This window comes from Callithrix jacchus, chromosome 3 (genome assembly GCF_049354715.1).
Source record: "Callithrix jacchus isolate 240 chromosome 3, calJac240_pri, whole genome shotgun sequence".
Classification (NCBI taxonomy): Eukaryota; Metazoa; Chordata; class Mammalia; order Primates; family Cebidae; genus Callithrix; species Callithrix jacchus.
This window is the reverse complement of record NC_133504.1, coordinates 140,337,747-140,355,586: the sequence shown is the minus strand read 5'-3', so window position 1 is coordinate 140,355,586 and position 17,840 is coordinate 140,337,747. Positions and strand designations below refer to the sequence as shown.

General features: G+C 36.8%; 1 protein-coding gene across 1 annotated transcript in view; it reads right to left on the bottom strand.

Moving 5' to 3' along the window:
* Positions 1-1,289: 1,289 nt before the first annotated feature.
* PPAT (phosphoribosyl pyrophosphate amidotransferase) overlaps positions 1,290-17,840 on the bottom strand; it is a 43,872-nt gene continuing 27,321 nt past the window's right edge. Inside the window, exons 2-11 of the mRNA XM_002745836.7 lie at positions 16,133-16,199; positions 14,989-15,195; positions 11,813-11,925; positions 11,564-11,709; positions 10,664-10,727; positions 9,889-10,040; positions 9,346-9,473; positions 7,727-7,948; positions 4,853-4,973; positions 1,290-3,489 (exon numbers count right to left, since the gene is read on the bottom strand). Of these exons, the coding sequence (XP_002745882.1) occupies positions 3,293-3,489; positions 4,853-4,973; positions 7,727-7,948; positions 9,346-9,473; positions 9,889-10,040; positions 10,664-10,727; positions 11,564-11,709; positions 11,813-11,925; positions 14,989-15,195; positions 16,133-16,199 (1,417 nt within the window). The 3' untranslated portion in view covers positions 1,290-3,292. The remainder of the gene's footprint in view (positions 3,490-4,852; positions 4,974-7,726; positions 7,949-9,345; positions 9,474-9,888; positions 10,041-10,663; positions 10,728-11,563; positions 11,710-11,812; positions 11,926-14,988; positions 15,196-16,132; positions 16,200-17,840) is intronic.

Sequence of the window (17,840 nt, the reverse complement as noted above, 5' to 3'; positions counted from 1 at the left end):
TGTTTTAAAAAAGAGCATTAGTACAATTTGAACAAAAAGTTTACTGGGGATGCTGCCAATGTTATGGTGGACTAAAAGATTTGTTAGGTCAGATTCTGTCAAGTCACTCACAATATCTACTGATTGTGAAATTTCAATTACACCATTATCCTGCCAAATGAAAGAGGTATGCATAAACAAGGAAAAATTAAGAGGGGCAAGAGAGTCATTATCATGGTGAGTTATGTTCCATCATCTTGGGAAAAGCTGCCTATAGCATGAAGATTTTTTTTTTTTCTTTTTTGAGACAGAGTCTCGCTCTGTCACCAGGCTGGGGTGCAATGGCATGATCCCAGCTGACTGGGATCTCCACCTCCCAGTTTCAAGCGAGTCTCCTGTCTCAGCCTCCCAAGTAGCTGGGACTACAGTTGCAAACCATCATGCCCAGCTAATTTTTGGATTTCTAGTAGAGATAGGGTTTCATCATGTTGGCCAGGATGGTCTCCATCTCTTGACCTCATGATCTGCCAGCCACGGCCTCCCAAAGTGCTGGGATTACAGGTGTGAGCCACCATGCCTGGCCGATGTTAACATTTCATTGAATGTCTCTTGTTACAGCATTGGGCAGTTTTGTGAACCTTTGGGCATGAGATTTCTCCCTTTTGAGCTTGGGCTTTAAGAAAATAACAGGTCTCATTTTTAGTAATTCCATGGAAGAAAGTTGGATTGGAGGAACCTAAAGAATTAAAGCTCCAGTCCAGTGACCAGGGTTTACCTAATTGCACAGAAATTTTCTTAACGCTGTCAGGTGCCCTACTAGTAATCTTTCCTGTCTGTGACCAGTTTATCCTGAGCATGGGAGACTTTGTCTTTGGATATCTTCAATATGAATTATGCAGTATTGTCAGAGTGGCACCTTTCACTTACTTAATACCCATGTCACTGAATGGACTGATTGCTCATTTCTTTTAAGTACTGAATAATATTCTATTGTCTGTATGTACTACAGTTTATTAATTTACCTACCCAACTCCACACTTTGAATCTAATCCTCCTCTTCCATGACACTCTCTTTCCCCACAATGCTTCCAAAGAACTTGCCACTACTGTGGTGCTTACTTAGTACTGCATTTCTAATTACTTTATTTGTCCCTCATAGTCAACGAGCAGTTTTGCCTGGTTCATACAAGATGGCCTATTTATTGAAACGCCTGGATCAGAGAAATAGGATATGACTAGCTGGTGCCAAGAACAGAGCCTGGAAGTTGTCTTCACGCTGTTTACCATAATGCACTAAGTAAAAGTCACTATGAAAAAAAAAGCATACACATATATTTAAACATACTTATTACACATATTTGTCCACAAGACATTACAAAGAAGTCACAAAAAGTAGGCTTAGTTTAGTTCACAATATAAATCCCATGAAAACACATTTTTCATCTCTGCAGTTTATAATATTCTACTTATATAAATTTAAAACAGTTAAACAACATTTGAAATTAAATTGGTAAAAAACAAAAAACAAAAAAACTCCAGAAAATTGTGAAGTAAAAGGCCATGATGGAGAAATATTAAGAAATCTGTAGAATTATCAAACTATCCCAGTATTATTTTCCTTTACAAAAGCATCTCAGTAAAACAAAATAAAAACTACAGAAAACATAAAAGTAAAATCAGAGATTTTGGTTTAGTACTTTCCCTGAGTCTCTTGTTTTAAAAATCAAAGTAAGGCCAGTTCAAGATTGACCCACAGGTCTCGCCTCCTCCATGCTGCCATGGGGAATACATTTCAGACAAGAGGCTACACATGCTGAGGTGGTCCCAGGGCTTTATTCAAATGCCAATTTGCCCATATCACTGCCACAGGGTTATCTGACCCACTGCTGCATGCGGGCTTAAAGAGCTGTCAAGATTTTATCTTGGCCTGCTATAATATAACATGTAAGACTGTATACCAAAGGAAGACAAACAGTTTCAGTTACTAATAAATATTAAATTTCTAAATGGATCTGGACACTATATACATCAAATTGTGGTAACATAACAGAAACAAACACTTTTATGTTTAAAAGTTCTTACATAAACAGGAGTTTGGGGTCAAGTCATCTTAAACTTCTAAATCTCAGATGTTACAAGAAAAAGCTTCCAAAAAGAAATCAATTTCATTATATCTTAATAAAGTAGAAAAAAAGGATTATGATACTTGGACTTGGATTATAAATTGATACTTCCTCAAAGTGGTTGTCACTTTGACCCTTAAAATTGGCCCCTATTGTGTCTCTACTTCATCACTTAATTGCAACAATATGTATTTGTACATCTACATGTATATATGCTTGCAAGTGATCAAGCACTTCATGAAAAAAAGCATATGATAATTAAATTAAGGATAAAAGGTTTGTTTGAATCTAAAAATTTGGTTGTTTCAAATGTACCAGGTTACCTGTTTAGCTTATACTATCAGGGCATTAAATATTATGGATCACATTTTCTAGTCAAATGTAAGAAAAACTTTTTCACAGATTTTTACAACCCTTTTTAGGACATCTCAAAGAGAGATGGCAAAGATCTGCCAATTTATGTTTCCTTCCATTATATATAATGAAATCTTAATTGTAAACCAGTTTCAAAAAAGTTAATAATTATTAGCAGCTTTTCAAACACTAACAAGCATGAGCTGCCCTAAAATTAGAGGTGAAATGATGGCTCTACTCACTTATTCACATTTCTATTAACTATTTAATTAATAATATACATATCCCATTGCACATGTGGGGAAACTGAGGCACCACAGCTTATATTTTGTTTTTTTTGTTTGTTTTCTTAAAGATATGTCTACAGTTAGGGAAGCCAAGGTCATAACTACAGACAGAACTGTAGAGGCTAGATACCTATGAGGTATACTGTATTCTATTCAAATTTTGTGTGAAATGTTACATTTAACTTACCTGTCTTGTTGGCGTCACCTCTCCTGTCTTAACTCTAACTTCTTGCAAACCCTTTAAAGCATGGACTTGGCAAATGTCAATGAAGACCTGCCTTCTCTGACCAAGTTAAAAAGGCTAGCCAATGCTTGTGTAAAAAAAGAACACCACATATTGTTGTATTATATGCAATTAGAAATGTTCAGTTACCGCACTTTGGTATCCTTTTCGGAAAAAAAAAAAAAAAAATCTCAAAACTTATAAAGGTAAACAGAAGCATGGCATTTTACATTGTACCAACTGAGTAACAGTAAATAAATGAGGTGTGACCACTACAACTTCTTGACCAACTTTCTATATTGAAATAACATATCCAACCCTACCGGCTACCATTCCAACTCTACAGGATATTTTCCAGTGAGACAAGCTGTACAATGACCACTTTTTTCAAAACATTCCACACCATTTCCATTTTCTTGGATCATAATGTCATGCTTCTTCTCTTTTTGTTTTTTAAATTTTATCCCTTCTTGTACAGATGAAACCAGTCCTTCTACTGACAGATATACAACACTGTTTGCTCCTAAAGGGAAAAAGAGGGAAAAATTAAAATGTAATGAGAACTCCTTTAGAAAGGAAGAAATGCTTCAAAAGAGAATGGTTACAAACAGAATAAGCTAGGATAAAATTTTCTCCTTAAGCCTTTCTTTTAAAAAAAAGAAAAAATAAATCAATAAAACTCAGTTCCTTTATTTTTAAAATTTTAAATTGGAATCTAAGGGATAACAGTCTGAAACAGCAGAGGAGGCTTCAAGTCTAGAAGGGAATTAGAGGGCTTTGGGCATAATTTTTTTCCTTTTTTTGAGATGGAGTTTCGCTGTTGTTACCCAGACTGGAGTGCAATGGCACGATCTCAGCTCACCACAACCTCCGCCTTCTGGGTTCAAGCAATTCTCCTGCCTCAGCCTCCTGAGTAGCTGGGGCTGTAGGTGCTCACCAGCATGCCCAGCTAATTTTTGTATTTTTAGTAGAGACAGGGTTTCACCATGTTGACCAGGACGGTCTCGATCTCTTGACCTTGTGATCCACCCGCCTTGGCCTCCCAAAGTGCTGGGATTATAGGCGTGAGCCACCGCGCCCGGCCTGGGCATAATTTTCTTAATTGAGAAAATGGAATTTAAAGTCAGAAAGATCTAGGCTCAAATTTAAGCTTAAGTTCACTTACTTTTTCTAAGTCTATTTTTGCATCTATATAAGACGTGGGAAACATTGCCTAAATGTAGAATTTTTGTGATGTTATCATGATAATATAGACGATATAAGCAGCATAGTTTCTGGCAAAGTGTGAGTGCTCATAACATGTATGACACCCAACAGGGTGATATTTAAAAATATTTAACCAGTAAGGCACATGCATGACAGATCAAAAGAAACACCAGCCACAAACAAATGGTATGGAGGTACCCAGTCACAATGAAGATATAGCATGTGTTATTTACACAGTTTATACATCACCTGATTTTGAAAGTAAGGTGTCTTATCCAGGATAACTTCAATCTTGAAGTCTCCTTATCTCATTATTGAATATGAGCCTACACAAACTTTTTACTTTGTGATTTGTATCCAAATCCAAATTATTCTGTTAGAATCTGATTAAATTATTTGGCTTTTCTTGGGATCTGACTTTTGGGAGGTTTTAAGTGATATGCCTGCACTTTTCTCCACCTGGAAACCACTTCTTCCTTGTCTCATCTCTCCAACACAGGACTTTCTAGTGTCTGCCCATGCCCACTACTCTCACTGTTGAGAATAATATTCAGTATCTGCTTAACATGTATAAATACTTTTAACAAACATTGAATACTCCTTTTTACTAACTGTGTAAAGACTGTCAAGCTTTGGATTTTCTGTTAATAATCAAAGTTTATAGAAATTTTAATACCTACCTAGATATTCTGCAAGGTGATCAAATTCTGGTTTATTGGCAATGAGCTCTTCTTTTGTAGGAATGTTTATTCCCATGAAGCATGGGTATTTAATTGGTGGTGAAGCTACTCGAATGTGTACCTTGGGAAGAAATCATTGCACACAAGTTTTGTAATGACTATGCAAAATTCTCTTTCATTATGCAAATACGATATAAAATTGTTTTGCAGAATATTCAGTAACAACATACGGGTGAAAAAACATACTATAGAATTTGTTTCACTGAGTAACACATGAAAAAGAATCCTGGAAAATCACATGGTAAACATAGAACTGCAGTGTTCAGTCAGAACTACTCAGAGAAATCAAATCATTATCAGAGAATCCTACTTGGTGCAGCCTTGCTACAGATTCCAAAGTATCCTGAACAAGAATTTCACCATGTCAGTCACTAATAAAGGGTTCGTTCTACAAAGCTGCTTCTTGTTTTTCTTTCTGTCACCTGATCACGAGGAATTTTCTTTCTCTAGATACCCTACTTCTCATTTGATATCTTTACATTCCTAGAGCCACTTAGATTTTCTCTTGTAATACCTGGTACTTTTGCCTATCCCTTATCTTACCATTTTAAAAGGAAAAATACTATTTACCAGGTTATAACAAAGACTTTACTATTACAACAGAGCTGTTTTTGTCTATTATTTTTTGCCTTTCATCAGGCACATTTATATGGCTATACTCCATGTTCACATTTACTTTTTATTTTTTCATTTTATTTTATTTCTTTATTTTTTTAAAACAGAGATGGGGTGTCACCATGTTGACCAGGCTGGTCTCGAACTCCTGACCTCAGGTGATCCACCCATGTAGGCCCCCCAAAATGCTGGGATTACAGGTGTGAGCCACCACGCCGGACCCACATTTACTTTTTACATTTTCTTTATTTCCCGTGCTATGCAGTCTTCTTAGTATTTAATGGCTGCATCATATTTGATCACACTGATATATCAATTTACTAAATTATATTCTCCAACAAGGAGATATTTAAGCCATTTCCAAGTTCTTTGACTTTATCTTTTTCACTATTGCCATCAATGTGGAACTTATGTTAAATCCCTGTATCTATTACATAATTTTCACAGACTTCCAGAGTGAGATTATCATAATCCTAAACACAGATATAAAAAAGCCTGGAAAATCATAATCACAATTATCTTGGAAATTTTCTAAATAAATTGGCATGCTTCTTTTCATCCCACTTTTTTCTACAGATTTTATTTTTCATTTTTCAGAGATGGGGTCTTACTATGTTGCTTAGGCTGAGATTTTATTTTTAAATTTACTCAACTGTTAGTTGTAAATAGCATCTCACTTCTGTAATATGAGCTACTGAAATAGAATAAGCTTTGGAATCGTAAAAAAATTAAAATTACGGATTTTTCAAGACATAAAGTGAGGCCAGGTGTGGGTGGTTCACACCTGTAATCTCAGCATTTTGGGACTGAGGTGGGTGGATGGCCTAAGCTCAGGAGTTTGAAACCATCCTGGGCAACATGATGAAACCCTGCCTCTACTAAAAAATACAAAAAATTAGCCAGGCATGGTATTGTGTGCCTATGGTCCTAGCTACTTGGGAGGCTACAGTGGGAGGATCACTTGAGCCCGGGAGGCGGAGATACAGTGAGCTGAGATCGAACCACTGCATTCCAACAGGTGGCACAGTGAGTCCTGCTATCAAGGAAAAAAAAGACATAAAGTGATATTAAAAAATAACTTGGCCAGGCATGGTGGCTCATACCTGTAATCCTAACACTTTAGTAGGCCAAGGCAGGTAGATCCCTTGAGCCCAGGAGCTTGAGACCAGCTTGGGCAACATGGTGAAACCCCATCTCTACTAAAAATACCGAAAATTATTCTGGCTGCAATGGTGCATGCCTGTAGTCCCAGCTACTCAGGAGGCTGAGGTTGGAAGATTGCTTGAGCCCTGGAAGCAGAGGTTGCAGTGAGCTGAGATGGTGCCATACCACTCCAGCCTGGGCAACAGAGCCAAACACTGTCTTAAAAAAAATTTTTTTTTAAATAAATCAAAGGTATTACAATGGGATTGGCTGTATGTCTTCAAGCAGAGAAGGAAATACTCCACTGGTTTTAGAAAGCATTCTATTTTGTATTTTGTATTTTTGGTCCTTTTTTTTTGAGATTGATTCGGCTCACTGCAACCTCTACCTCCTGGACTCAAGCCATCCTCCCACCTCAGCCAGATTACAGGGGTGTGCCACCATGACCCACCCATTTTTTGTATTTTTAGGAGCGGTGGCGTTTCACTATGTCACCCAGGCTGGTCTTGAACTCCTGGACTCAAGCCCACCTTAGCCTCCCAAAGTGTTGGAATCATAGGCATGAGTCACTGTGCCCAGCATATTTTGGGTTGCTAGTCTTTTAATTAATTTTGTAAAAAAATTTAGGTTTTTTTAAAATTTGATTTTATTATTATCTTTTTATTTTTGTAAAGACAGGGTCTCACTATATTGCCCAGGCTGTTCTCAACCTCCTAAGCTCAAGCAACCCTCCTGCCTCAGACTCCCAAAGTACTGGAATTTCAGGCGTAAGCTACCTCACCCAGCATTTTAATATTTAAATTAAAATATTACATTTAAAAAATCAAATTTAATATTTTATATTGAGCTTTTTAATCTATTAAGGATTACATTTAATGTAAGTATGGCTGTTACATGTTCTCCAAGTTGCTACACAGCTATTCCTAAACGAAACTGATATTAAAAAGTTAATTTATTATATTAAACATCCATTTTGATTCACTACCCTGAATTGCAATTTTATGCCAGTATCTTATTGTTAATTGATGCTTTAGAATATGTCTTAATATTACTTACCTCTTTTGCACCAGATTCTTTGAGCAGTTTTATTATAGGTGAGATGGTATTGCCTCTCACAATTGAATCATCTACAAGAACAATTCTTTTGCCTTTAAAGTTGTCTGACAATACTCCAAATTTTTTTGCAACACCAAGCTGTCTTAACCTCATGTTTGGCTGAATGAAGGTTCTCCCTACATATCGGTTTTTACACAGCACCTCTACATATGGGAGTCCACACTGATAGAGAAGAAATGAAAGGACAATGAGGAGCAATACACAGAATAGGTGACTATTTTCTCTAGATTGTGTTGCCACCACAATATTCAAGTAAAATTTCAAAATAATTTTCCTTTAATATTTGGAAAAAAAGGCAAACAGAAAAACCACTAAACATAACATACTTGGTAGAAAAACCAATTCGTTTTGATAGGACTCATAACGTTTTTGTCTTAAATATTATTCCTCTGTTTTGGAAGATAGCACTAAGCATATGAAGATATAACAAAGATTAAATCACTGTCAGAAAAATTCATTATCAAAATAATTTTTAAAGAAATGAATTAAAATAAAACCAGTAGACCAATGAGATGCTTTTTAGGAACAGGAGGTAATTAACCCATTTCTTAAGGTAACCTTTTCTAAAATGTATGCATATTAATTCTTTTAGAAGCTAATAAAGTATCCAAAATAGTGAATATTAGATGTTATACCCCAGGATTACTATAGTTACACAATCTATCTGGTTATGAAAATAAAGCATAATACCAACAACATTATGCTAAATGAATATAAACAGCTTTATTATTACCCATACTTAATACCAAGCAAATATTCCAGTGAGTTGCGAAGATAATTCAAGGTTTATTTTAATATTAAGTAAATTTTTCCACTGACATCTATATATAGCTGATGAGCAGCATGGGTTTTAAGTGCATGAGTCTACTTATAGGAAGATTTTCTTCCATCTCTGCCACCCCTGAGACTTCAAGACCAGCCCCTTCTTTTCCTCTTCCCTCCTCAGCCTACTCAACATGAAGGCAACGATGGGGATGAAGACATTTATGAAGATCCACTTCTACTTAAGGAATAGTAAATATATTTTCTCCTCCTTATGATTTTCTTCATAGCTTACTTTTTACTTTTTACATTTACTTTTCTCTAGCTTACATTATTGCAAGAATACAGTATATAATACATATAACATACAAAATATCTGTTAATCGACTGTTTATGTTATTGGTGAGGCTTCCAGTCAACAGTAGGTTATCAGCAGTTAAGTTTTGGGGCATTAAAACCTATACACAGATTTGACTGTGCAGGGGGTTGGCACCTTTAACCTCCATGTTGTTCAAGGGTCAACCGTATATTCATGATTTTATCTTTTTAAAAAGAAGGGGGGCCAATTTCTGAACCCTTTGGTGACCCTTTTTCTTTTCAGTGAACTTTTTGGTGGATTTCACTAAAATAGTGCCATTAGGCAAAAAGGCTGGAAAATAATACCTGTAAACAAACCAACATAACCACCAAACCTTCCTTTCTCCTTAGAAATGTTGATGCGTTTCTCTTTATAGGCAACGATTTCTTATTCCATAGCTAGGAGAGCAATTCACTGCATGTTAATTAAGAGAAAATACCTTTGCTGCATAAGCAAGAGCAGCAGGCGTAGCAGATTCTGGAACAGTGCTAACCAAATCTGCATCCACAGGTGCTTCAATTGCTAGCTGCTGGCCACAACGATATCTTACTGTATAAACCATTTGGTCTGGTGTGTTTGGAAAAGGAGAGAGAGTATTTTTACTTAGCATAACATAACAGTGTTATTCTAAAAAACTAGTGCTAAAATTCTATAGATTGAGTATAAAAAGGAAAGCAATATATAAAAAATACGAATGTGGAAATACATAAAGTGAGGAATTCAACTGTGTGGTTTTTAAAAAATTTGATCTTCATATAGATCTAAAAATCATAGCCTTTACTCCTAAACAATAAACAACATCCAAGAGTCAAACGGAAGGGGAAAATAATGATTTCATGACTTGTGGGCTCAGTCCTATATCCACAACATATAACAATATGCCTTCAAAGAGCCAGGTAAGACTTTGAGCCAAGAACTGCCATGTTTCAACAAGATAGCTAAAACATTTATATGAATATTCAAAGAAAAGAAATCTACTTACCTTCAAACATACTGTCTGGTCTTGCAAAATAAACATATTCAAAGATACAAAAAGCCATTGGGTTTCCTTCAGATCTTGATATGATATCAAGAGTCTGGACATTATGTCTGGATATTTCCACGATTTCTCCAGGCAAGACTTCACGGTAATATCTTGGGAAACAATGTTAAAAAAAAGAAGACTTTTAATAAACTAGTCCTTAAGGCTGATGAAAACTTTAATTAGAAAGCACTCAGAGTGACTTCCCTTAGAGAAACAATTGATTCATTCAATATAAAATCTAGAAGTGACTTTTTAAAAAGTGGTATGTCTCCAAGCAATGATTTCTGTATATCTTTCTGTTATCACAAAATTCTAGTATAGAATTCAAAAATTAAGGGCCCTAAGTAGAACTGAATTTTAACAGAATAAAGTATAAAGAAAACATTTTATCCTGGCTTACATTTTTCTATCATAATTCATTGAGGAAGTTCTTCCTTTCTAAAATGTCTCCATGTTCATATTGTACCATAAAAAGAGAAAAATACGAAAAAGAATAAAGAAATTAAAAATAAAATAAGTTTCATAATATATTGAAAGAATACCAGCTTCAGAATTAGGTGTTACTAGAACATTAAACTCAGTGCAACTGCTGAGCATAACATGCCTAAGAAAACTCACTTGTAAATTTTTTCTTGCAGTTATCAGAAAGAAAACTTTCATGTAAATAAAAAACTGTCTAAAAAATTCTTTTCAATGTTGGAAAAGATAATATGCTAAATAAGGTAAAACTTACCTTGCACCAATAGATAAGAAGCTACAAGATTCTGAAGACACCACCCATCCTTCTGTTTCTTTCTCTGTAAACCACAAATCAATTCAGTTAACGAATGGACTCAAGAAAATTTAAGAGGCTATTTCAACAGAACAGCTAACACCAAATAAATAAGTAAACAAAACTCATAGAATAGCCATTTCTATGACTTTAACAGCCCATGGATCCTCATTTGACTTAAGCCAAAGGTAAAATAAATGATCTTTTAAGATTCCTTCTAATATTATGATTTCATAGCTAGAAACCACTAAAATCACACTGCAGAAATGTAAAAGGTAGGCAAAGGACATGAATAGGCAATTGAGACAGGAAAAAATAGGAACATCCATTACACACATTAAAAAGGACTCATCACCACATCAGGCACAGTGGCTCACGCCTATAATTCCAGCACTTGGGAGGCCTAGCCAGGCGGATCACCTGAGGTCAAGAGTTCGAGACTAGCCTGACCAACATGGAGAAGCCCTGTCTCTACTAAAAATACAAAATTTAGCTAGGCATGGCAGCACATGCCTGTAATCCCAGCTATTGGGGAGGCTGAGGCAGGAGAATCGCTTGAACCCAGGAGGTGGAGATTGCGGTGAGCTGAGATTGCGCCATTGCATTCCAGCCTGGGCAACAAGAGCAAAACTGTTTAAAAAAAAGAAAGAAAGAAAGAAAGAAAAGGGGCTCATCCTCAAAAGTACTCAAAGAAATGTACTTTAAAAATGAAGAATACAATTTTCCTTTTTTTTTTTTTTTTTTTTAACCTAGCTCCCTCCCATCCGTCAACTTTCTATACCTAAAGAGTTCAGGGCTTGACGGCAGTAGAATAATAACTGAAAAACCTTATGAAATGATATTCCTTCTGAAGTTCATTACCTTTGTCATTTATATCAGACATTGGAATAAGACGACCAATGCATAACGGACGATTTCCATAAGGATCTCGTACTGCATAAATAACATCTCTGTGCATTATAAGCAGGGAGTATGCTGTGGGTGCTTCCTTCATCAAGTTTTTAATCCTGGAATTAATTAAACAATTGAAGGAATAACTTCAGTTGTAAACATATGCAAGGCAAAACTCTCCTTACTAGAGCTCTAAGTTTAGTCCGGTTCTCTGTTTACCTTGCTACCCAGTCTGGGGTGTCATCTTGTTCCTGTGGAGGAGTATACGCCAGTAACTGGGTAATCATTTCACTATCAGAACTTGTGGACAGACCAATACCATGACGGAGAAGCTATATAGAAAAAAGGAGAAGTTTAATTATCAGAGGGGAAGCTCCACCGCATCCCTAACCCAGTAGCCAACCATAATGGAAAGAAATCAGGCATTATGTGGATGCCTAGTTATGAAAATCCTGCATTCCACTAATGCAGCGGACTCCAACCTTTGTGGCACCAGGCACTGGTTTTGTGGAAAACGATTTTTCCATGGACTGAGGACAGGGGATGGTTTTGGGATGATTCAAGCGCATTGTATTTATTGTGTACCTTATTTCTATTATTACTACACTGTAATATAATGAAATAATTATACAACTCACCATGATCTAGAATCAGTGGGAGGCCTGAGCTATTTTCCTGCAACTAGACAGTCCCATCTGGGGGTGATGGGAGACAGTGACAGATCATCGGGCATTATACATTAGCTTCTCACAAGGAGTGCACAACCTAGATCCCTTGCATATACAGCTCACAATAGGGTTCGTGCTCCTATGAGGATCTAATGCCGCTGCTGATCTAACAGGAGGCAAAGCTCAGGTGGTAACAGTGAGCGATGGGGAGCAACTATAAATACAGATGAAGCTTCACTTGCTGCTCACCTCCTGCTGTGTGGTCTGGTTCCTAACAAGCCATATAGACTGGTACCAGTCCCTGACACAGGGGTTGGGAACTCCTGCACTAATGGTATGTGTATACTGATAACGGGTGATCATGGCTGGAGGCAGTAGGAAATCCAAAAGGTTTCCAAGCAGAAAAAAAGAGTGCTTTATGAGATGTACACAAAAGCTTTTGAACACTAAATTTGAAGGTATGCAGACCTGAAAGAGGGTAGGGGGTCTTGAAAATTTGGTTTGTGGTCTGACCTTTTCCACCCTCAACACTCTTGATGAACTTGGGTATATTCCTATAAAAACAGTAACTACAGTGATAACTTCCAAGCTGGGTTTGTTGGTGGTAGTGATGGTGGCTACCCATCCTCATTGATTATTACTGATAGAAGAAAGAAATCAACTGTACTCAACAATGAAATGCAGCGGATGTAATAAATATTGCTTGAGTGTACTCTATGATAATTACAAAGTTCTGAGCAGGACTGACCAGGACAAGGGCAGCCCCATGGACATGCACAGACTGAGTCTGAATGGGCATTACAGAATATTTTCAGTAGGGAGCTAAACATGTAGAGATAAAGTTTAGCATCTGGGTAAGGGGTTATGTCAGGAAACAGTGAGTTAGTGATTTTCTCTAAGTGGTGAATTTTTAAGAAATTTTACTTCATATTTATACTTCTGTGATTGTCTGAATTTCTAAATGAACCATGCAGTTTTTTCATTTGGGGACAGAAAAGCACAATACAGTCATTATAATGCCTACAAACAAGGGTGGACAGAGCTCTAGGAAATGCCCAAAGACAGAACTGAAAACAAAACGACAATGAGTGGTACAAAAGCCTGGGTTCTAGGTATTTTTGACCCACAGTTCATTATTATTCAGCTTCTGTAACTGTTCCATCATATGTGAATTGCCCAGCTCTAGAATGCTAAAAGGATGTTGGGGTGTGCGTGTAACCATCTATAAATATCACCAGGTTCTTAAGTTCCCAAGTCAAGATTATTGGGAGTTAATAAACTGAAAAAACAGCAATCATTTTAAGGAATGGCCTGAATGGATAAAAGGAAGCTACTAGAAATATAAAGGTACCAAGCACTTCTTTAAAAAAAGAAAGATGAAATGATGAATGAAAAGCATAGGCACAAATTTGACATTAGCACAGAGAGCTCTAAACAATATGCTGTGAACCAAAAGTTTAAGTAAACACTCTGTCCCTTTTTGCAGACTCTCGTTTCCTGTCATTGTTTCCAATTGATTTTTTTATGTCATCTTCAAGTTTATACTCCATTTTATTTTTATGCTTTTGTGATATATAAGAATTAATATGTATGTTGGTTTTTATCCTGCTCTTTTATCCTAAAACCCTTAGAATTGCCAAAATGATAGATGTCCTTCCATATGCTATTGAGATGACTGGTAGCTAGGGGCTCCTGCATAGCATCAGTATGAGGACTAGTTGCCAGGGGAATCAAGCAGATGGTTGGAACTTCCAGCTTCATCTCCGGACCCCCAGGGAAGGGGAGAAGGGCTAAAGACTGAGCTGATCACCACTGGCTGATGATTTAATCAATTGTGCCTACTTCATGAAGCCTCCATAAAAACCCACAATGACTGGGTTGAGAGAGCTTCTGGATATCTGAACACTTGGAGATGCCTGGAGGGTGGTGCCCCTGGGAAGGGCATGGAAGTTCCATGCTCCTTCCCACATACCCTGCCCTTTCCATCCTTTCACCAGACTATTCTTCTGTAGCCTCTGTAATATCCTTTATAATAAACTGGTAAATGTAAATAAAGCACTTTTCTTCAGTTTTGTGACGTTTGAGGCCAAAGGCAGGGCTGGGGCTGTTGCAGAACTCCCAATTTATAACTGGCTGTCAGATGTACCAGAGGCCTGGACTTGCAACTGGCATCTGAAGCAGGGGACAGTTTTGTGGGACTGAGCCCTTAAATTCTGGAACCAGACTTTGCCTCCAGGTACTATCAGAATACAACCGAATTATAGGATACCTATTTGGTGTCCTCTGGAAAACTGGCTGGTATAAGAGATCCCCTTGTTTGGTCCCAGAAGTGGGCTGTGTTGAGTCTGAGAGAAGGAAAAGCAGCTTGGTTTTTCTTATGTTATACAAGTTTTGAACACAGCAACAGAGTTAAAGAGATAGCGAGTCCATCAACTCTAATTTCTCTATGCTTCCAATCATAAATCAACTCTCCCAAATCTCTCCTCTAAAGCAGTGTGTTCAAAAAGTGAGTCTAAAATGCATATTCTCACCCTTGTCTCCAGCTCTAGAGGATATCTTACAGTCTGGAATTCTAACAAGTCCTCCAGATAACTCTGATGCAATTGTTTGTTGCAGTTAAGTAACAGGTAGCAACAATTAGAAAATGCCCTTTACAAAATCCTCAGCTTTTACTCATTAACCCATCCTAATCATTTAAAAAGGCTTAGGAAAAACAAACCAACATACCTTTTTCCTTAACCGAGCAGCATTTACCAATTCACCATTATGTGCCACAGCTATCTTCCCATGAAGTGTTTCAACAACAAAGGGCTGACAATTTTCTAATTCACACTTTCCTGTAGTGGCATATCTTGTGTGTCCAATTCCAAGATTTGAAACATACAATTTTTTCAAATTGTCTTCAGTAAAGACGTGATTTACAAGACCCATTCCCTTGAGAGATCAAAAAGTGCAACTTAGAAAAAAAACAGACTAGTACTACTAGTGAGTAATAAAAGCCTCTCTTCTCTGCTCAGCCAATCCAAATAAGACAATGAAGTACATTTGTTTCAGAATTCTAATCTAAAAAAAGCCAAAAATAAACTTAACCTAACTGCAAGAACTGTGAAGCACTTACGTTAAAAAAATATTATATTGAGGCAAAAGTCACGTAACATAAAATTGACCATTCTTAAGAGAATAGTGGCATTTAGTACCTTCACAATACTGAAGTGCTGTGTTTCATAAGATGCTTTTCACTAAAACATTTAAGAACAGATGTACTAAGCAATAAAATTTATCAAGTATAAAAACTAAAATTTGCATTAAAAAAAGTCAGGCCGGGCGCAGTGGCTCAAGCCTGTAATCCTAGCACTTTGGGAGGCCGAGGCGGGTGGATCTCGAGGTCAAGAGATCGAGACCATACTGGTCAACATGATGAAACCCCGTCTCTACTAAAAATACAAAAATTAGCTGGGCATGGTGGCGTGTGCCTGTAATCCCAGCTACTCAGGAGGCTGAGACGGGAGAATTGCTTGAACCCAGGAAGCGGAGGTTGCGGTGAGACGAGATCGTGCCATTGCACTCCAGCCAGGGTAACAAGAGCAAATATCCGTCTCAAATAAATAAATAAATAAATAAAGTCAAAGCATCTTAAAGCAGCTGAATAGATAACTCTCTATTTGAGTGAGTCGGTCTTAGGCAAAAAATTGTCATTGGGAAAGAAATACATCCTATTTGACAAATGTTAGGATATAAAATTGAAAGTGGCTGATCCAAAGAATATTACTTTCCACTGCTGACATTTATTCAACTCCCTCCTCCCCATATATTAATGATCATCTGTCTTTTGTTATCTTTGTCATCAACATTTCCTAATGTTCAAATTTACCTTGTGTGATTTGAATGTTGGCACTGAACTGCCGTCACTAGTCACAATACCAGCACTCTCCTGACCCCTGTGAAATAAAAAGATATTGGCTGTTAAATCTGCTGATGGATAAGCTTCTTGAAGAACTTTATCAAGCACACTTTCTCAACAAGCATCTATGAACTTAGTGTGACAACACATTAAATGCTACTTGTCCTAGCACTACTTCTATTGATGATGCTGATGCTGATGATTAGCAGTCGCAGATGACAACGTAACAATTAGATATCTTATCTAATTCTAACATGCCAGGTAGTCTGTCCTAAGCATTTCATGTTGTAAAAATAAATAAAAGCTGTTGGAAACCCAAATATACTTTAAGCCTTCAGAGAGAGATGACTGTGATCCGAGTCACATATGGTTACAAATTCATTTCTCAGATTATACATTAACTCACTTTCTTATTTTTCTTGTTCTATACAGTGAGAGAGAATTAAGACACCAGAGACAATAACCTCCTGCCTTCTCAATTGATGACCTTTGTGAAAGATTAACTTCTACTTTGTTGTCCTGCTTTGCTTAGACCAAATGAAAGAAAACCCATTCACAATTACAACCTCTGTGAAAAATATTAAATATACTCTTCCCAAAAGAAACACTGTCTATAACCAATCAAACTGCTGTAACTGTGCGCTAACCTTATATGAAAAATGTGGTGATTCTGCTAAAAACTCCTCTGTCTCTACCTACAAAACAAAACCTTAACTTTCCTACTTGGCAATGCTGACTCTGTTCCTTGGAGTTGGTGTTGCCAGGTGGTCATCCTCAAACACGGTGCTGGAATAAACTCTCTTTAAAGTAGATTCTGATCCTTTTAATTATTTAGGTTGATGGCATAAGTGATCTGATTTGGCTTTCACAACAATCTTTTGAAGTAGGTACTATGATTATCACACCCATTTTACAGATAAACAACACTAAAGCAATAGAAAAGAGGTTACTTTTCCATTGTCACACAGACAATGGTACAGCCAGGATTAGAACTCAGATGATCCAGCTCCGGCTTCTAACCCCTATACTTTTTCACCTCTAAATAGGGTTGCAACAGGATGAGTATGTAGATGTAAATGAAAATCTCCAAATATAACAGAGGCATAGTTGGTACTGAAACTGTAACCTTTTTTTGTGTGTGTTTTTCTGCATTTTCCAAATGTTCTCCAATAAATAGCACTTCTGTTATCAGAAAAAAATTAATGTCACTTCTGAAAACCCTCTACTGACCAGGCACCCTTTCCAATGTCTGTGTCTGATTTCCTGCCTTAGTGTTTTTAAGTGGTGACACACAGAAAAAAGCCAAAATTAGACTGAAGGTAGGGCAAGACATAGTAAAGACTAACAGCATCCGCACCGCTATGCAATATACTCTTATCAAGGTTCCAACTGCTTTACAATTTTTAATAGTTCTGAACAAGTGCTATAAATTGTAGATGTTTATTGACCAATGTTTGTTCCAAAGAATATGTATCAGTGTAGAAATAAAAAGTAAACCTCTTCCATGTGCCTGTAGACTTTAGTAGCTGTTAATACATTGATAAAAAGAAACCTTTTTCAAAATTATATATTGCAACTGTTGCACCGTTTTATTAACTCAAAAAACTACAACATTAAATATGTTTGCCAAGTAAGTAAAACTAAAAAAAGGTGGCATGATCATGGCTCACAGAAGCCT